The sequence below is a fragment of the Sinocyclocheilus rhinocerous genome, unplaced genomic scaffold (genome assembly GCF_001515625.1).
Source record: "Sinocyclocheilus rhinocerous isolate Xijiao unplaced genomic scaffold, SAMN03320098_v1.1 scaffold1111, whole genome shotgun sequence".
NCBI lineage: Eukaryota > Metazoa > Chordata > Actinopteri > Cypriniformes > Cyprinidae > Sinocyclocheilus > Sinocyclocheilus rhinocerous.
In genome coordinates, this window is record NW_015655406.1 from 436,623 (window position 1) to 458,688 (window position 22,066).

At 38.3% G+C, this 22,066-nt stretch overlaps 1 protein-coding gene across 1 annotated transcript in view; it reads left to right on the top strand.

Moving 5' to 3' along the window:
- The first annotated feature begins 5,681 nt into the window (after positions 1–5,681).
- LOC107718228 (semaphorin-3F-like) overlaps positions 5,682–22,066 on the top strand; it is a 63,257-nt gene continuing 46,872 nt past the window's right edge. The window contains exons 1-2 of the mRNA XM_016525223.1: positions 5,682–6,027; positions 9,481–9,634. Coding sequence (XP_016380709.1) covers positions 9,523–9,634 — 112 coding nt within the window. The 5' untranslated portion in view covers positions 5,682–6,027; positions 9,481–9,522. The remainder of the gene's footprint in view (positions 6,028–9,480; positions 9,635–22,066) is intronic.

The following is a 22,066-nucleotide window of genomic DNA, read 5'->3' on the forward strand; positions in this document are numbered from 1 at the left end:
GCTTTGATTCTGCTCCATACAGAATTTTGGATCTCAACATCCCAGTTCTCACACGGTGGTGCGGCATTCAGAATTGAGTTGGAAACGGCTTTTCAGTTCCTGGATTTGAATTGAATTTGATTTAAGGTGGCAAACAGGATGCAGAATTTGAGCTCCGATTTAAAAAAAGGATAGAATGATTAGACTGATTTTGAACAATCTTTATATGTTCATTTGGAAGTTTGCAAACCTTTGAAATTCGAGGCATTATAGACCTTACAGACAGACAGACAGACATCTTGCTCTGGTTCAATACAATTAAATTCAGATTCTAATGATAAATTCCAACAATTCTTGCAATAAAATGCTTAATTGCTAATTCTTCAATTCTGAATTTTGTCCCAGCCTGGTTATCATCGTTTTAACACTGTATGGAAATAGAGCCCGGACATTCTGGGAAATATCTCCTTTTTTGTTCTATGGCAGAATTAAAATAATATTAAATGTAAGTAAATGATGACGGAATATTTAACTTTGGGTGAACTATTCTGTTAAGACAGTTGCTCTGATGCAGTATATTATAATAATATTTGTTTGTCAGTATTTTATTTCTACTTTCAGAGGTTAAATTGTTTTAACATCAGTTTCTCAGCTGATTCAGAAACAAAGGCTGTTCTTTTCGGGCCATATTCATTGTTATGGTAGCACGTTAGCATTGACCCAAAAGCTTTGCGTTGAGAAGCCAAGAGAGTTTTCGTGAGCTTTCATCCTCATAAAAGTAGAGGAACTGCTGCGGGTGACCGAGTTTGATTTTAAGCGTCCAGAAAACAGGTATTCCCCGGGGAAAACACCAGAGAGCGGTGTTTATTTCCAACCCCATCTCATGAAAGTGTGTATAAATAGTACGCCAAATAAAAACGAAAACTCGTGGTATTGATATGCAAAAATGGACTTTGGCGTGTATATGCTACGCGATGGATAAGATTAGGGTTGTGGGGTAGATGCATATCATATGTACACGAAAACTGCGTATCATATGCACGGCAACAAATTTCGTATCATATGCACGCAAAAACTGCGTACTATATGCACGCCAAACACGTGCGTATCGTGCATGCCAAAGTCCATTTTTGCGTATCAATACCACGAGTTTTCGTTTTTATTTGGCGTACTATTTATATGCGCTTTTATGAGACCGGGCTCTTATTTCCAAGTGCTAATGCCTCCTGAGTGATTCAAATGGCTGATGTGATAAGTCTTCTTTGATTGGGTACAAATAGAGGCCTATTCAACAGAACCTCTTAGCACTGAGACATGAGTGACTTTTTAACCTCCAGGAATTAAGAAAGAGTACAGGATGGTTTCCAAATCTCCTAGCACCTGAGGGAAACCAGTACAGGAGACTAATCAGGACCATTAGCAGTGAGACGGGTCCGACCGAATGGTGCAAGGTACAATCACTGCTTTTTTACAGTACTTTAGTGAGGGGGCATGAGGTTGTATCAGGCTGGACAGAAATAGAGATCTTGTGTCTGTTTTTGAAGAGCATTGAAGGACATTTTCAGAGTGAGAGGAGAAAATGAGGCTGTTTGCTTCAAAGGAAAGTTTCTTCAAAGATTTCAGTATAAATGTTTCAGTGCCACCAGTCAACTGATGATCTTTGATTGCCGAGCACCAAATGTAACAAAAAAATCAACATAAAATTGGTCCATAAAATGTCTGTGCTATTTATAGGTCTTTTATTAATCTTCTGATGTGATACAACAGCATCATAATCAGTATGATCTTTTGAAAATTGACAACAAACCTGCTGTATTACATATTGATGTGGCACATTTAAATGTAATAAACACAAATTTAAGAAATAAAGGAGATATTTTTTTAAATAACAATTTAAATTTTTTGTTTTGCACACAAATTCAAATGTTTTTATTGTTATTATTTAAAGAAAATAATACCTTTATTTAGCGCGGATGCAATAAATTGCTCAAAACAAGAGTTTTCTGAATGATGACAGAATTGTTCCTTTAATTAAAAATCATTTTAAAAAGCTCATTCTTTTAAATAATTCCTAATTTAAAATAATTAATAATTATTAATTAAAAAATAATTAAATAGATGTAGAATAAAATCCAAATTAGTTATAATATTTATGAAACTAATTTTTAGTTTAAAAACATTCACAAAAATAAGGTTTTGTCAGATATCTTCTGGGGACATTTTAAGGCTATGCTCACATATGCATTCTTATTAACAAAAAAGCACAGAACTAAAGGGCCCTCATTTTTCGACACACATCTCCACTGTGGGAAAGGTGTCGGGTTATTGACCCCTGAGGTAATCACAGTGTGAACACTTGGGACTAAAGTGTCTGCACCCTTCATTATCACCCACAGTTCACAGATACACACAGGTACAATAACACCTGAAGCCTCAGGGCTTTACTGCACCACAGGAACGCAGGCCTATTATTTCTGTTGCACAAGGTGCCTCCGCATGAGCTCGTCATGTCATCCCACTGAAACATTCAACTAATATTTCTGCAGCTGTATTAGGGGTCGAGCCTTAGAGGGCAGATTCGATGTCAATACAGCAAAACGGATAAAAAACAATAGCATGGTGGAAACAAGTTCACGGGCTCACTCAGACTCCACATCCAGTCTTGACATCTGAAATGCCTTTTATTTCCACATAAAGGACGGGGTGAAGGCTTCTGAGACAGTTGTGTGTAGACCTGCCTCCTCCAGAAGCCCCTCTCTGCCCCGCGCTGAAAAGATAAGTTGTCGAAATTGTCAGAGTTTGCCTGGAGGGAGACAAAGTCAGGCTGCTTTCATTTACAGACATCTTCCATTTGACCTCTGCCAAGTCGTCTTTGAAAACTGTTTTATTGCAGGTCGGCGCGAGAGAGGAGGCAGGGGTGAATGGTTCGGCCGTGCTGAAAAGGACAGATTCCCCTTCATTCTCCGGTTCTGTCCATTCAACCTCTTCAGCCCGAGCCCAGTCTCACCGGCAGGCTGCATTGTGACCGTAATGTGAATTTTGTGGTGAACATGGATTAAACAGGAGGCTAATAAAGAATGTGGCCCACGGGAAGTGAGCGACAGAAGTGCAGCAATGCGAAGCCTGGAATTAGCTTTTTCAATCTTTTTTGACAATAGCGGAATGACTTTTCATTAGTCTAAGGTTTTCAAATAACTTTGTGACGTGAGAGACAAAGATGTCTGTAAACTGACTGCTGCTACAGAACATTTCAATCATATTGATGTCCCACTTTTTTCTGACCATCCTATAGATTCTGCTGACCAAGTAGAAAGTGGTTCTATTCAAAAAGTTTGCAGAACTATGGGAAATTTGCTTCATAAACTTGTGTGTTGAGTTTGAGTTTGTGTCTTGTGTGTGTGTGTGTGTGTGTATGCACTACCATTCAAAAGTCTGCGGTCAGTAAGTTTTTTTTAAATTCATTAAGAGCAAATTAAATTGATCAAAATACAATAAAGACTTTAACATTGTTACAAAAACATTTCATTTCATTTCATATTTCAAATTAAATATGTTCTTTTGAACTTTATTTTCATCAAAGAATCCTGGAAAAATGTATATTGGTTTTCATAAAAATATTAAGCAGTACAACTGTTTTTTTTTATTGCTGATAATAATAAGAAATGTTTCTTGAGCAGAATCTGAATATTGAAATCAAATCTGAATATTAGAATGATTCCTGAAGGACCATGTGACACTGAAAAATAATGGCTGCTAAAATTACATTTTAAATGTATTCAAATAGAAAACAGTTATTTTATTGGTAATAATATTTCATATATTCTTTTTAATTCAGAAAACTGTGCATTTTTTGTAGCATGTTAGATTGCTCCACTTTGTTTGCCATCTGTGTGTTTTAACATTACTTTGTGTTCATGTTGTAGGAAAGATACATACCACAAAATCCATCCTGATTTCTCCCAGAGGTTTTCCCAAGCATTCCTCATGGGTTCAACACTCTCTATATCAAGCAGTCTGAGTGTTGTAGTGGCACAATTTTGCTATCACATTAACTGAGGGAGACACACACGTTCATTTCCAATAAATGGATGTCGTTAAGTTATGTCACTGCATGTCTTACATCAAAGAGAGCAGAAACTAATTTCTGTCTTTCTTTCTGAGCTACTCTGAGTAGTAGACGAGTTGCATGCTGATATTGTCTGAAAATCTTGTACAGGTACTTTTTCAACCTTTAAGCATTGGTATGCCTTTTATCTAAAACTCTGTGTCATGTATTAACACGCAAAAAATTTACTCCCTAATACAAGAATGTGTTTCTGCTTACAGACTGAGCTGAAGGGACTTGAATGTGTGTGTGTGTGTGTGTGTGTGTGTGGTGTGCAAATGGTCCTGGATAAATAAAACCTGAGGCTCTCTAACTGTAATTGCTTTGCGTTGCTTATGCATTTCAACGCGAAAGCCTGTTTGAAAGAAGCAGCAGAACTGGATGTAATGATTCCAGTGTCACACAAAACTGATTTTCAAGGCTCTTAGAGTTACTATCAGAGAGAAGATTTTCACTGATGCAGTCCTTCAAGGGAAAACACTGAAGTTAAAAACCTTTCATATCTTGCACAATGCTCTCATGTTCTGACCTTTAATATGTAAACAAATAAAATATTTTGGCCATGGGAAATTTCCACTGCTCTCATTTATAGACCTACTGTGAGTGTTTTAAGTGTCCTGTATCATAGATAGATCGATAGCTGGTTGAATAGTACATTACAATATACGTTACAATAAATAGTTTAGAGAGAGAGAGAGAGATAGAGAGAGAGACAGAGAGAGAGAGAGACTGATGGCTAGTTGTTAAATACTTTATGCCAGTGAATAGGATCTGGAAGTCTGGGTTGTTTTATTTTTGAAAGTTTTTTTGTATAGACTCACACTTTAATGTCTTGGCTATAAAAATCTATTGAAACACACACACACACACACACACACACACACACACATGTTGTGTTTCCATGTTTTATGGGGACATTCCATAGGCGTAATGGTTTTTATACTGTACAAACTGTATGTGCTATTGCCCTACACCAACCCTACCCCTAAACCTACCCCTTACAGGAAACTTTGTGCATTTTTACTTTCTCAAAAAATCTAATTCTGTATGATTTATAAGCTTGTTTCCTCATGGGGACCTCAAAAATGTCCCCACAAGGTCAAAATTTACTAGTATTACTATCCTTGTGGGGACATTTGGTCCCCATAACGTGATAAATACCAGGCATACACACACACACACACACACACACACAATGATAACTTGCCCCAAGCCTATTATTATATAAAAAATATGTCCCTGTCTTCAGAACATCATTCAGCCTTTAGTTAACTCTTGTTTAAATGTATGCTAGGGTAGTTTTATTGTGTTATTCAACAGCAAATATGCAAAATATAGGATTTTTTTTCTCATTTAAGGGGGTTATGAAAATGCATAAATATTGCATTCCACATAGTACCACCTAATGAAACATGAATGTAATCGCATTCACAGAGTTCCCCTGTGGACCGCTTGACAGTTCACTACAGTGGGTTGAAGATAATCACGGCAGCTCGCGCTGAAGGGGCGGTGCTCCAAGGTAAAGTCCCCACCCCATGGGCGTGTCGTACTCAAATGAGCGACAATGCATCCACCTGCCAAGCTGTTTAGGCAGCATTTGAGGCGAGCGAATGAGTGCGGGCTGAAGTGCGCTTGTGTTTGTAGATATTCAGACGGGCAGTCACGGCGCTGAAGCTGTTCACGGAGTTGTCAGGTGGCTTTTACGCTTCTCTAACGCGTCTTAGCTTGATATCCAACGGGATTTTAAAACAACTGTACCAAATGAACACTATAATAGAGAAGAAGAAGCACACCGCGCTCAGGTGTTCAGAGAGATAAGGACTGGACCTCACTATACCTGCAGGACCTGGGACATACGAACATAAACCAGAACTCAGACATTTCCTGGATTCATTCTTTGAATTGAGCTCAAAGTTCCTTCTGGACAGTTTGGAGCAAAGCAGGTAAACATTGGATTGCATTATTATTATTATTATTATTATTATGAGCTACATTTAAACGTCCAGATTTGATTTCTAAATGCAATGCAACTTTTTATTTACTCAGTTGGCTTTGCAGTGAATTCAGGTTCCTGTCATATCTATAATAATTATTTCCCGATATAACAGTCAGTGTTGGCAGAAATATTTTTTCCTCCATTACGCAAAATGTAATTTCTTGAATGTATTGATGTAATTGTTGTTTGCTGTATATGGGTAGTTAGTCAACATCAAGAATTTAGGTTAAAATGTGCATATATGATGTCAAGGGTCTTTTAACTGATCACCATTTTATCACCTACACAAGTTAATTTTAAATGGTTCTATATAATGATAAATTGATTTTCAAAAGTACAGTATTCCACATAGTACTTCAATGTAACGTGGTCCTAAACACTGCATGTATAGAATAAGTACAGAGGTAAAGTCACACCACAGAAACTGCTTGACGTTTCATGTTAATGTTGGTTAGATTAAGAATAACACATTCTCTGAACTTGCATTACCCACAACAGCTAATAATATCCCTGTATGCAGACTTAATAACCTTATAATTCTTTGCATTGTCACTTATTTCTACTCTCCACTGCGAGACTACGCTGCTTTACTTTGCACAGCTCCTTTCTTGCTGTTTCCCAGCGTTTTTCTAACACAAGTTAACCATACACTGAGCTATCCGGGAGCTCCTGTATATATAACAGCACAATAGGCAGTTAAGACAGAGTGAGAGAAGTTTATTTTCATTGCTCTGCTGGGAAGCAGGAAAAAGAAACAAAATACATTGTCTCCAGGGGCCAGAGTACATGTCTTTACAAAATAAACACCGCAACAATTTCACAAACTAGCAATAAACAAACACAATAAATGCAGATATGGGCTGTACATATTGATACTCTAGTGCCAAATAGGGTAAAACATGTAGAAAGCAAGAATTGCATAAAAATAAGTGAGATCAATTGACCTGTTGATCAGTCATAAGACTTGATTATGAATGTTGACAACTTGCATTTCCAGGAAGGCTGAATTTACAAGCCAAGTTCGATTTGTTGAATTATGAGTTGCTGAAGAGCCCATTCTATTCATTGTGTTTTATTAATTTCTTTAATTAAATTCATCATATTGGAATTTAAATCACAGTTTAATAATATGTGTTAATGCGGTAGCTGAGGAATTATTTTATTGCAAAAGTTGACATGACAGAGTGCCTCTTAATTGGGAGTTAAGTTTAAAACATTAATAAATCAAAAGTGTAACTGAAAGAATGAAATTTGAATGCAACAGCCTGAATGTTTCTTGCTATCCCACAATTTTTCACATAATATTTTGCCTGTTCTTTTAAAAAAAAAAAAAAGCCCTAAAAGCCATACATTTTGGCGTGTATGTATTGATCTATTCTTTCACTGTATTTGTGAGACTGTATCCATAATTGCTTGCCTCCAACTGTCTGTGTGCAGTTGTGTTCATATAATTGTTTTTTAATTTCACCGGCTTGTGTGAGGTAAAGAGGCAGAGATTTTAGATAAACAGCCGGACAGTTAACAAATTGCCTGCAAATAGCTGAGGTTTGAACAGCTGCTTCCACTCATAAACGCTCTGCGGCCAGGCAGCGCTTTTTTGGACTGATCGTCTTCCGCTAGTACTACTTTTCAGGTTTTTTAGATGTTTGTTCTTTCATAAAAAAAGGGTATTACGCATGCAGTTGTGATCAATGTCAATGCCATGTGGCTTTAGGAACGGTATCATTGATTAAGATATATCCACACCGATTTACGTTTTTAAGATTAAGTGTCACGCCACCACTGAGCAGCGTGTGTGCAGCCCCTCTATGGGTGGCAGCCTTGTTCCTGTCCATCTGAAAGAGATGGACTATGTGGCAGCAGTGGGGTTTGTCAACATACTCCCGTGGGGAATATCCTTTTGCTATATGTTTCAAACAAATGTAACCAAACCCTTATTTTTTGGTGAAATGTTTACTGTGGAGGGCCTCTTAGCTTCTCTTATTAAAGCAGGCAGCCCAGAGGTAAAACATGTGGAACTTTAAAATATCTGGAATACATATGGGCGAACAATATTTCAGATATGACATTGAGTGAATAAGAGAATGCATTCAACATGTATTTTCCTTTTTCTTTGAATATTTTAATTTGATAAGCTGCTGTGATCAATAATAAATGTTATAGCTGAAGGTGAGCAGCAGTTTTGTGAATAAGGTGCAAACCGTAATGAATCTAATTTACATAGAAAGGAAGCATGTTTATTAGTGGTCGACCGATATTGGTTTTTTGACAGCCAATGCCGATATCTTGGAAAGCAGGGTGGCCTATATAAAGCCAGGGTGGCCGATATAAAGCCAATATAATTTTATTTATTTTAATTCATATTTAAGAAATTTCAAATCATTTGAAAATTAATATTTAAATAAAATAAAAATATTTAATAAAATTATAATTAAAAAGGAAGTAAACACTTTAACCAACAGGGCACTCAGTATTCTGGGAAGTTTGTGTGCATTAATCATATTTTTTCAAATAAAGCCAAGGTAACACTCATTTTACATACAGCACACAATGAAAATGACATGAATATGACAGCGGGCAAAATTTAAAGCATATTTTAAAATCACGAGTTTAAAGTGTGTCGATCGCGCGTCTCCAGTGAAGCTGAACTCTCCTCCTGTCAGCATTCAATTCTCACGGATCGACCGTCACGCAGAGAACACACGATCATGCTGGATACAAATGCACACTTCACAAGATCTCACAACTGGATCCGACTAAGTTTGCAAGGTTTTTGAAATTAGATGTTTATTAGACATTCAAAGATTTGTTTAAATTATATAAATGCGTATTTGCTGAATGCTGACGGCAAACAAGAAAGTATTATAATGTTTGCCTTTCTATTACTAATAATATAAAAGCAATCATTATACGAATTTTTGTATACATTAATTCCTTTGTTTAACCGTTCTGTCTGATTATTAGACAGACTTCTAGCCGTATTTAGACAGAACTGTTAACGACGACGGCGAACAAGAGGGAGAATGTGAGCACTGTGTGCTCAGGCGCTGCCGTTCTCAGCGCCATCAAAATAAAAGTCCCACCTCAAACGCATCGGCAAAACAGGAAAACCGATATTTCGATGCCGATATTTAAAAAATGCCAAATATCAGCCTTGGCGATATATCGGTCGACCACTAATGTTTATGCTTTGAAGAATGACAGTGACTTAATTTGAATGCGCTGTAGTGCACTACAGTGTTTGCTGAAATATGGCATGCAAGTGTGCCAAATGTCAAATTCGCTCCGTAGTTGGTAACCCAAAGAAATATACTTTTTATTTAAGTATTTGCATCCTTTAACTTTGGAAAGCAGTAAGTGACATCAATATCATTTACAATAATGTGCTTTTTCTTCCCAGTGACCTCTTCAAGTGTGTCTTTCTGAATTCACCGGATGCACCATGCTGTTGGGCAGTCTATGGTCAGTCCAGGTTCTCCTGGCTCTATCTGTTCCAACATTGGGTTCGGACGGTGAACCTCAGAACGCCCCTCGGGTCTTCTTGTCCTTCAAAGGTAAGAGAGCATTTCTGTTTGGCTTCAGCTCCATTTGTGTGGCCTGTGGCTTTGAAGAACCGTGTGAATGTTCTGGAATATACTTTTCTCATGTGCTACCTTCTGGTTTTCATGACTGAATTTGATGAGTTGATAAATGTTCTAGGTTCGGGAGGAAATTCACTGCGTAGACGGATTCTCCAGTCTAACTGCACACCGAATGAGTAAAAACCGTCTGTGCGTTTCTAATGGCTTTCCTGTCAGACGTCTCAGATTTTTCTCAGCCAGCTGAGTCCACTTTCATTCTGTGTCAGAGTAATTAAAAACACAAACAAGAGTTGAAGAAACAGTCATTTCGAAACTTCAACACAAGTCAGAGAAATTCACAGAAAACCAAACATGCCGTTTCAATTATTTCGGTAGTATGTTTTTAAGTACATTTCTGAAATAATCGATAGCAGATGCAAAACAGGAGATGTTAGATGTTAGTGATGAAATGATGGCAGATGAGTCTACTGTTTTTGCACAGGGCCTGAACTCTCTAACAGATTAACGCTTATTCCTACAAATAAAGCTCCTTAAAAGATTTTTACAGTCTGATGCAGTAAAAGAACCTTTTTATGTCAAAATCAGTTCCATTCTGATCTGAAGAAAAATAATGTACACTCTTAAAAATAAAGGTTCTTTATTGGAATCGGTGGTTACATGAGGAAGAAGCTTTTCATTCGACAAAAGGTTCTTTAAAATGAAAAAACAATTATTCTTGAAAAATTGATTCTTTTAAGAACTGTTCACTGAAAGGTTCTTTGGAGAACCTAAAATGGTTCTTCTGTGGCACTGATGCAGTAAACCTTCAAATCCTTCAACTTTTTAACCAAGAGATCAAGTGAGTGAACTCAGTATTCTTATACAGTGAAAAATGGTTCTTAGTGAACCTAATGTGCTGCCAAAACCATTCAAGAAGCTTTATTTTTAAGAGTTCAATTGGCTAGGCTGTGTCTGGGATTTTAAGAAGCATCGTGTAGAGTTAAATTATCAAGATCTGCTACGCACATTAATATGCCCCAGGTCTAGGTCCGCCCTGCGATCAACTGTTTGAGAACAAGGACCAAGCAATTTCCCTGTTTGCCAAAGGCTCAGTGTCCCAGACCAGAATGCACTGGTGGACTTAATTACAAAAGCTGGCCTGCACAGTTCATTATTCAATGCTTTTTTCTGCTTTAATCAAGATGGATTTAACACTCCACTGAGCGTGTTTGTAGATCCAGTCGTTTTTGAATGATTTCAAATAATGCTCTCTTAGGAATTGCTTTTCTTCATGAAGCGGTGCTATGCTAGAACCCATCCCTTTACACAACCCACAGTCTTTGATTAGCTCCATGATGTCTAAATTGTTCTTATAATATATTGCTATCAGCAGGATCTAATGTGGTTATGGTTGAAAAGGTCATGGATTTGCCATTTTGTTTGTTCTCTTAGGAAAAAGCTGAGTTGTTGCTTACTTGCTTGCTCTGTCAAGCAGGGCGCAGCAGTATTTAGATTCTGCAGTCGCAGAGCTCTCGAGCCAAACTCACATTTAGCGCTTTTAATTGGTTTTGGAGAGTGGCTATAAACCTCATCATAAGACAGCACCTGCCGTCCACCCCAAACTGCAGGCCTACTGTTTTCACTCCATAGCGCCTCACAGCACGCACAGGAATGTGCTAATTATTGTCAAACCCACGCCCATTTTAAGATTTTAAACCTCCCTTCTCATCTGAGTTTGGTGCATTATATGATCATTGAAGCGTTTCTCTAAAACTTTCCTTGAATAGTTCTCAAAGCTTTGAAGATCTAAAACCCAGCCCATCTGTGTTTAAGTTAGCTGTGTCAAGACGTCAACCACTATTAGATACGTTATCAGTTTTTCCATTTGACAGTGCTTTTATTATCAGGAACTCCGTGACAGAAGTATACCAAGCCAAACTGAGCACGTTTGAGGCTCATAAAGCTAGAACGTCTGACTGTCTATAATACCTTAAATCGATTTGCTCTGTCAACCCACTTTAGGGGTCAGGAGATGCGACCCCCACTCACACGAGTGCAGCTCACTTTTCTAGTAAAGCAGTTCCACCTCACTTGGAGAGTAAATCAACATCTTTATTGTTCTTTAAGCTTTGCAACTTCCTTCCCCCTTCTGTTGAAATTCATCAAGGTCGTTTCCCATGATGCCAGCAGTGAGGGCTTTTAAACCAATGGCAGATGTTGTACCTTTTCCATATCAGTTTTAGAAGAAACCCAATCTTGTTTGGTCTGGTGTAGAAATGGATTGTCTTCGTAAATGGAATGACACTGATTCAGTGATGATCAATCAAACCGTTGACTGCACCCAGACGCCGTTTTCAGTCATAGTTTAGTTAATTTTTGAGCCATCGGGGGGTTATCGACCACAGTCACAGCTCATTTAATGTAAATCGATGCTGTTTGAATGTATGATTTAATTCCATGTCTCGTCCCCACCTTTGAAAGGTGACCCAGCATGCACAATTGATTTAGAGCCGTATGAGTCTGTGTCGCCAGCCTCCCTCCAGAGGGGTTCTGACCCCCTTCAACTACACACACACACACACAGACACGCACCCCAATGGGTGTTTAGACTAGTGTTGGCTTAACTTGTCCTGCTCATGCTGATCTGATGTCAGGATCACTGCTTTGCTAAAATGGTCCAGGACTGATTAGAGTAAGTTAACGCAGCTCTGGATAAGTGTAAAAGGATGATGTACCTGAAACGTTGAAGTTCCTGTGCTTGGAGGAGAATTCATAGGTAGCACCTTTGAGCTTGTGCTGTTGTGATGCAATACTGGAGCTCAAAGTTGACTTCAAAGCTTTTTATTGTATTTCTTTTATTTTATTGTGACCCTCCTTGGGACTGATTTGCAGCAATTCTGGGCTAAAAATGAATGAGATCAGTGTAGATTTCCTCAGAATTAAGTTTTTGCTTATTTAATTACTTAGTTTTTTATTTAATTATAAAGGATAGCAGATAGCAATTATACAGTTTTATTTTATAGTTTTTAGTTATAGTTTTATGCCATGAACCATCATACTGGTTACATTTAAAACAGGGGAAAATTGAGGAAAATTTGGTGTTGGGTCTCTGCCAGTTTAAGGTGGAGCTACCCATTTACAGATATAGGGGAGGAATTTGGTAACTGTTTTTGCATCCTGTTTTGCAATAGATTACATTTTTACCCTGATCTAAGAGCATTTACCTTTAATCCAATTGCTTGACTTTGTGACAAAGGCAGAAACTGTTGTCAGATCAGCAAAAGAAGGTATACTTTAGATTGCTTTGCTTTGAAAACCCACTGGTATGTGTTTATTTGTATCTGTTTTATTCAAATAGATGCTATTTTTACACTGACACCAGAACAGTTTATCTTTAATCCAATTGCTTGACTTTGTGACAAAGGCAAAAATACTGTTTGTCAGATCAGCAAAAGAAGGTATATTTTAGATTGCATGGCTTTAAAAACCAACTGGCTTATGTTTGTTTGCACTTGATATCAGAACTGATTCATGTATGACTTGGTCCTTGAATTTAGATTTTAACAAGTTTCACCAGTTCATATAAAGAAGCAGCATGGATCATTATCATGTCTATGAGTGGCACAGTTTACTGTATTAATCATACACCCATACATTAACATGCTAGTGGACACATTTCGAAGTTAGAAGTTTTAGAAGTAACAGTTTTTAAGTGACCCATTTTTCATTTATCAGAATCAAATGTTGGAAACTGGATAAAACCAGGGAGCCCATACCAGTCTCAGCTTATTTTTACTTATGTGGTTAACCTCTATATGCCAAACATGTGGCATTCATAGTAGCCTGCAAATATCATTTTTAATTTTGTAAAATAACTACTGTTGGTTTTAAGGGGTCGGTTTTGGCCAGAGTGGTGGTGAGCATTATACATCTCATTGACTATTACACCCAATACAGCAATAACAAATACAGCCATAATACACTATAATTAATGTGCTAAGGCCATTACACATGTGTCTGCCAGACAAGGAAATATCACTTATTTGATGAGAACGGAACCGCAGATGGACAGGTTATGGGCAAGTGGAAATGGTAATGGGTTGGCAGCAGACCTGTGTATGTCTAGGTACACAAAATTATTTTTAGGTCTTTTTCCAGCTAATGCACATGCACGTTCTAGAGTATTTTTCTATGTTCTAGGCTATGCTTTTGGCTCTTTTAATTCAAAGATGGTACTTCATTTCTGCAGCTGCCTTATTGAGCATTCATTTTGATTTGAGTGGACCGTGATCTCCCTCTTATAATGTCTCTGATTTCATCCAGTCTCTATAAAGAGTTCTGTGCTGTCATGTAAAATCAGGTCATTTGAAATGAAGTCAGTCGAGAGTGATTTGTTCTCCAGGCCTTTAAGTATCCGCTTTTATAGAAGGAACACTGGACGTATTGTGTTAGAGAGGGTAATGATCATTCAAACCTGGCATTGAGACCACATGAGGATCTCAAGAGGAGATCTGATAAGGATGAATAGACAGATGGATGATAAGGGGAAAAGAGCCATTTGGAAGTCCCTCTTTCTTATTCTCTAGCTCTTTTCTCTTTCTTTCCATCTAAGCCATTTCCTTGGAGGCTGTTCGGATTTCAGCAAAACACTCTCTTGCGACACTGGAGGCTCCAATTCACTTTGAGGGCCTTTGGCATTTGAGACTGTGAGACCGTTAACCCTGTGAGGGTGTTCCTGCCCTCCATGCACAAAATGGGTTAGGTCATAGTCCTGTATTAAAATAGCTGCTCTGGGTAAAGATACTGTAAGTTGTGTGGACTTACTGGCCCCTAAACAGGAAGAGTCCTTCCAATCGCACAAAGGGCTCGAGCCTGTTGACACGAACACTTCTAGTTTATCTAATCAATGATTTTTGTCAGCTGACTGATTGTGCTTCAAAACTGGCTGGGTGATATAAAAGTAGGCAAGGTTTTGTCGCTATGTTGTTAATGCGCTTAATTATAAGCACAGTAAGTTTCCTAAAAGTGTGTTAATTTACCCTTGCCTTGCAATTTGAGCATATTAATGCATTAAGATGTTTTAATGACCTATTTGTGAAAACAAGATCAGATTCTGCTGACTTGGACAGAACCGCTCTATAACAGGGGAATATGACTAACAATTTTGGTCGTTTGACACCATTTACCCACATTCAACCTCCTTATCAGTGTATCTGACTGCTCATGCCGGCATGGTTCAGTAATCTGGAGTGATATGATGATGTCTTTTGTGCTCAGCATTCCGAACAAACCTCTGCTCTAATCCGTGCAGCTGCATCGTAATGCAGCCCGTTTGCATCTCATCAGGACACAGGCAGCAGCTGGACCTAAAAAAAAACCTCACAAACCAGGAGCATGCTCTGCGAGTGCTCAGAGTGAGGTCAGGGGATTATCACACCCTTTCACACCAGTTTCAGGTCAGCCGGTTCAGCATGAGTGTGTGGATAGAGGGAGAAGCTTCTGAGTGCTGTGATATAATGAGTCTCTCAGCTAAAGGCATGAAATCTCTAATTATATATATATATTAGAATGACAATTAAGCACCTTACCCCCATTCTCAATACTGTAATGCAAAATAAATTATTTAATCATTTAAATTGTGAAGTATCATTGTAATATTTGTTGTACTGTCTTCATGCTGATTTTATTACAAGAAAAATACTGGTTTAAATTCTTAATGGTCATAATTTTCATTATGGTAAATATATTTTCTTCTTGTTTCATTTTATTTATTTATTTTTTATTTTTTATTTTTACTGTTTATTTAGGGTGTTTCTTAAATTAATTTATCTAAAAGGATAGTCCTATAGTTCATACGAGTTTAGAATGACATGGGGTGAATAAATAATAATAGAATTTTAATTTTTGGGTGGAATATTCATTAATGATTTAGGTACGAGTCACTTTAAACCAAACAGCCCGTGAAAGCATCGTCATTCCAACTCCAACATCTTGGAAACAAAATCTGGCCACAATCTGGTTCCATTCCATTTAAAAATTTTAACCGAGTGTAATCCAAAGCAGGGGAGGGAAACACAGCTTGGTTAGAGTGGACAAAGAAGGTCAGTGAACAGATTTCCTGTTTATTGTCACTGGATGCTTCTAGTCATGTCATGAAGTCAGATGTGGCCAACGCTGATTTAAATGTACATCTGCATATCAGAAGTCACATGGGTGGTCCTCATTTCTCATTTTGGGTCATGGATTGTGTGAGTGTCTGTTTGTGTGTTCCACAGCATTTACTGCTGGTCTGTCCGCAGATGCTGGAGATTGATGTTTATGTGGGCATCTGGTGAGGATGAAGTGTCTCTAGTAGTTACTCACACACAGACATATGAACTCCATATGGATTCTCACTTAATGAAGTGTTTATTCATTTGAGGGGTCAAAATCTTTAGGTGACTGTTCACTATCAAACACGGCTCTTCGTAATACTTGATTTTGATTGGTCAGTCGTAGCTTTCTGAGGTAAAAAAATGTGTATATTGTCCCAGGGCACTGATTTCCTATACAGCTGTGGTAGTTTAAATATTCTGTTTTGTTCTCACATTATAAAATACTTTAAACTCAAACCAATAGTTCATATTGGGTTAGTATTTGATATTTCAATCAGTTTTGTTTATTTGGTTAGTAGCCATGAAATAAGAGGGATTATTACAGTCAACTGGTCATTATCACAAAATAAACCCCTTCAGCGGGTAAAAATCTTGTTTATTTGCCGATAATGACCATCTAACTGTACATTAGCCCGTATTTTTCTCTTGCATTCTGTCTTGGTTCTCTCGCATTTTCTTTCTCCGTCTCTCTTTATGTCTATTACTTTCTTTTTCTCTTTCCCCATTCCCTTCTCTTTTCTATTCTCTCACCTGATCCATTGCCATGGGGGAATCTCCGTGAGGCCGAATACTCAGCATTCTTGGGGCGGCAGCAGTGCACACTTTTAGCTCTCACAGGAAGAGTGATGTTAGGTTTGCCGTGGCCTCTCTTCTGGACTCTCACCTGTGAGCTGCTGGGGTTTTTGGGTTTCGCCGTCTGTCAGAGCTCAGCTGTGATTAAAACTGGGATCTTTCCTCAGCAGGAACACTCAGAGATGCCAATCCACACTTCTTTATTTCATTCCATCTGTTGTATTTGCCACACTGGAGAGTGACACAGGAAATCACATTCATGTTTTACTTGTCCTAGTAACTGAGGGGATTATTTTTCTCACTGTAATCACAGTATTACCCTGGGAATATCTGTGGGTTTTATCTGTCAAAAAGAAACTAAATCTTTACAATTAAGAATTAAGATTTTGCAACTACAATTAGGCACCCCAGTTCTTCATACTGTTATTAGAAAAATAATACGTATTTCAATTATTTATACATAATTGTAGTATTTATTGTACTGCCTTTATGCAGATTCTATTAAAAATAAATTAGATTTTATTAACTTCACTAAAAATAGATCAAAGTGCAGTTATTAGTATATTTAGTTCTAGTGCTACCATTCTCAGATTAAAGTGTCAGATAGAATGATGGTTTTGTGGGATTAAGAGTGTGTGATTATTAATGACACGTGTTTGTTGTGCGGTGAGTGGAATAGCAGTGGAAAATAAGATGAGACTGCTCTGTGGGGGGTGAGAGGTGATTTTAGCAAGTCTTAATTAGGTCTTGACCGGGGGATTGTCTCTCAGTTAATCCAGTTTTAGCCAGCATTTGACCATGTCTGTGAGTTTAATATAAAATTACTGTATAATTAGTCTTATATAACCATTTGATTGTAATGGTAGAATTGTGAAATCCTGAATTTGAGCTGCTGTGCTCTCATTGGCTATGATATAGTGTTAAATTGTGATTAACCAATGGGAACACCACTGTGTTTATAATGATCAGATACTGGGAACATAAGTTGTAGTTGAGTTGTAGAGAACTTTTCATTAATATAATTCATATGGTTTTACAATCACTTTATTGCACAGATGGAATTTTATTCAAAATAAAAGGCAGAGCATGTGCCATTATATCGTCTACAGTTCAGTATCATTTAAAGTTTGGTGTATTTTCCCAGAATGTCCTCCTGTGAAGCTATGGAGAGGCTCTGACTCCTCCGTGGGATGGGGTCAAGAGCGAGCTCTCTTTAATGAGCTTGGCATCATTAATCAGCACACTGTGTCAGTCATTAGATCTGCCCATCTCAAATACTTTCAGATTAAGATTTAGATTCTAGAGATGATCTGGATTCACTTTAGTTTGCTGGTTTATAGTGTGAATGACTAAATTTAAGTCATGATCACACAATTCTCATTTCTCAGTGGATTAAACCATGTAATATGAAGAAACTCTTTGTAAGTTGTTTTCAAAGTCAATAATGAGTCACTGAGAACTAGATTGAGGAGGCCATTATATCAAATGTCTCTGTCCAGCTCTTAAAGCTCACATTTTCTAAAGAAAAAATAAATGTTTTCCAATAGTGGTGTTGAGAGGACACAAAATTTGTGAAGTGTTGATCTCGGAGTCCGCCCCTGCATCCGGAGCCTTTGATGCCTTCAATTGAGATGCTGATTCGCGTTCTTCAGTCACCCGACACTGCGTGCTTTTCGAGTGGGTGGCAATTGACTTAAAGTAATTTAAAGTAATGAGAATAATGAAAGTCATCATTGCTACAACACAAAATTCTTAGTGGTCCTAAAAATTTAAATTTCTTATTGTTTATATATATATGAAGTGTTGATCTCGGAGTCCGCCCCTGCATCCGGAGCCTTTGATGCCTTCAATTGAGATGCTGATTCGCGTTCTTCAGTCACCCGACACTGCGTGCTTTTCGAGTGGGTGGCAATTGTCATGGAAGAAGATGAGCTCTCATCTGCTCTCATTGAAGCAACGCCAGGCCCTCCCTCTCCACCACTGACCCTCCACCCACGATCCACCCCTCTTCCTGGTGGGAAATGGGTGGAGGTATAGCTTTGTGAGAAGATCAAGTTTTTTTTTAAGTTCCCTGTGGATTGTGGAATTGGCCAGGAGTCGGGGCGTATTGCAGTCCTAGGGGTGCAAAGGAATGGAATGAAAAAGGGGCGGGGCTTCACACATCCCTTGTTGTTTGTTGATGTTTTTGTTGTTTCGTCTCGCCCCCGCGTTCATCCACATAAGAAGGGCGAGCAGGCAGGCGGGCGTGAGTGGTGAGAGGGCATTTGTGTGGGTTCATCGTTCTATTCACAGCAGTTCATTCACATTCTGGGAGATCTGGGGGTGGGCTTGTGACTGGCACTGGGCCTTTATTTTCCATCAATGAGTGCCTTGCACACTGTGCCACAGAGCACATTCACATTAACCACTAACTTCTAAACGTATAGAGATATAGGAGGACAGCTGAATTTGTGTAGAAAAGAAACTTTGAAATGAATGACATTGATCATAAAAATAGAAATCTGAAAAGCATGCAGCACTTATAACCTCTGAATTAGTCTTATGTGTGGCTTAAAGTCATGAACTCAAAGTTAATCCAATTAAATTTTCTAATAGATGTGCCTGGTTTTATGATTTATGATTCATTTGTGTTATTTAAACGATTTTATAATATGTGACTGAATTTAGCTTTAAAATGGTTAAATCATTAAATATAATATTTTATATATCACATTATGGAAGTCAAATGCTGATTCATGTTGTTTTTAAGGCTTTCTGAATCAAGACAACATTTGCGATTTGAACTCGCATCAAGAACTTTAAGAAATAATATGGTAATTTTAATATCAATCAGTTTGTATTATTAGTGGATGTGGATTAATGGGGATTTGCACTAATCCACTAATGTGGATTTTTTTAGTGGCCAATATCTAGAGAGGTTTTTTTTAGAATTTAATTTAATTTATGTATTTTATTTTAAATTGTTTTTAAATAAATGTAATCGAAATAAATGATAGAATTTAATGACAAGAAAATGTTGTTGATGGTTGATGCGTAATTTTATATTGGCCACACTTTAATACTAATCTGTTTCTTTTTTTTTTTATTATTATTAATTTTAATTATGAAGATGGTTGCTTCCTCTCCAGATGTACCACATAACCAAAGTAGAGGAGAGATTTTCATCTTTCTCTTTCTTTAAGGTTTTGACATCTTTGTCGTTTCACCTCCAAACGTGAGAACATAGAGCGTGTAGCTATTGGCTGAGACCAGAGACCCTCAAAATACGACATGACGGGTCTTTTCTCTGATTGTGTTTGTGTTTACCCACTCCTCTGACATCAAAGTGACGCCACTCAGTAGGTAAATGCACTTTATCCCGAGTCCCATTCACATGAGCCCGTTTCCCCCCGGGCAAGGTGCACTGCTCCGCAAGACCCGTCAAAGGAGCTCTTTTGTTTAGTAAATATATAAGCCCAGGGGAGGTTTTACCATATAAAGTCCCTGTTTAACTTCTTAACTTGACCACTTGTTGCCCCGCTTAGCGTCTGAATGGTTGTTAATGAATACTTTATTGCCACTTTGCTGCATGCATCACAGCGACTTTGTTTAATTTCTCTATCCCGGCGCCCTGTGGCGTTTCCCAGAGAAGTGGGGAAACGGCACATTTGCATTTCCTTTCTGTGGAAAACACAAATGTGGGATGAGTACAAGTGAGGAAAAGACAGCAGTAGACTTGCACGCACAAAGACGGGAGCAGAAAGAGATTGCAAAGGAGGGTGGCGTGCGTGGAAGGGGGCCGGAGTTGAATTTGTTATGGTGTTTGTGTGGTTGTCCGGGATGGGGATACAGTAGGAATCAGATTTCCCCCCAGCCCATAAGGTTGATGCCTCAGCGATCTTCCTGCCGCGCTGGTCCTGTTTAGACATGTTTAGAATTTATCTTCCATGCACACACGTGTTAATATGAGCGTTGAGTAACAGTCTGTAGTCTGGCTGTTGAGTAAATGTGTGCTGGTGACTCTTGGGTGTCGTGAAGCAAGTGTATAATCAGGCTGCGCTCCAGATGTGTGTGGAAGCCATCATTTTTATTCTCCTTGCCATTAAGAACATATCCTGACTCGGAGGGATTGCATTTGTGTGAACGCATAAGTGTGTGACCACTGCCACGGGATTATGATTGTCATCACCCACTTCTGGTTTATTTTCTGTAAGAAATGACTAATAACTCCATCATTTAGCTAGTAGAACAGCTTAGCGTCTGAATGGTTGTTAATGAATACTTTATTGCCACTTTGCTGCATGCATCACAGCGACTTTGTTTAATTTCTCTATCCCGGCGCCCTGTGGCGTTTCCCAGAGAAGTGGGGAAACGGCACATTTGCATTTCCTTTCTGTGGAAAACACAAATGTGGGATGAGTACAAGTGAGGAAAAGACAGCAGTAGACTTGCACGCACAAAGACGGGAGCAGAAAGAGATTGCAAAGGAGGGTGGCGTGCGTGGAAGGGGGCCGGAGTTGAATTTGTTATGGTGTTTGTGTGGTTGTCCGGGATGGGGATACAGTAGGAATCAGATTTCCCCCCAGCCCATAAGGTTGATGCCTCAGCGATCTTCCTGCCGCGCTGGTCCTGTTTAGACATGTTTAGAATTTATCTTCCATGCACACACGTGTTAATATGAGCGTTGAGTAACAGTCTGTAGTCTGGCTGTTGAGTAAATGTGTGCTGGTGACTCTTGGGTGTCGTGAAGCAAGTGTATAATCAGGCTGCGCTCCAGATGTGTGTGGAAGCCATCATTTTTATTCTCCTTGCCATTAAGAACATATCCTGACTCGGAGGGATTGCATTTGTGTGAACGCATAAGTGTGTGACCACTGCCACGGGATTATGATTGTCATCACCCACTTCTGGTTTATTTTCTGTAAGAAATGACTAATAACTCCATCATTTAGCTAGTAGAACAGCTGCGGAGATGATGTTGGACTATTTAAATATCCCAGTGCTTTCAGAAACCATTTTTTGGAAAGTTATTTTCATATTGCATCACATTCGTGACTCGCTGAAAAATGTTTTTACAATATGTTGGTCACCCACAGCAAACTCGCCCAACAGAAATAATAATAATGTAACTTTTTTTCTAACTTGGTTTTAATTTGATGAACTTTAATTTGATTAACAGAAGATTTGTTGCATTATCATGTTGCACCTTGTTAAAATGCAGTGTTCATGATAATTCATTACTGATGTGTTCATAATGTTCAACATGCATAGAGGCAAAAAGAGCAGCGCTCGTCCCAGTGACACTGAATTGAGCAACTTTAATTGATTGGAACTAATTAGCAGTGTAGAGATAACAATGATGAGCAGAGATTCAGCAGCTTCTAATGACACTCCAGGGGAAAATAAATGCCAGAGGATCTCTTTAAAAGGCCAAGCAAGGTTTACTCTAGTGTGTGTTTGTGTTTACATCCCTTTATCTGTTAAGGGCAAGTTCATAAAT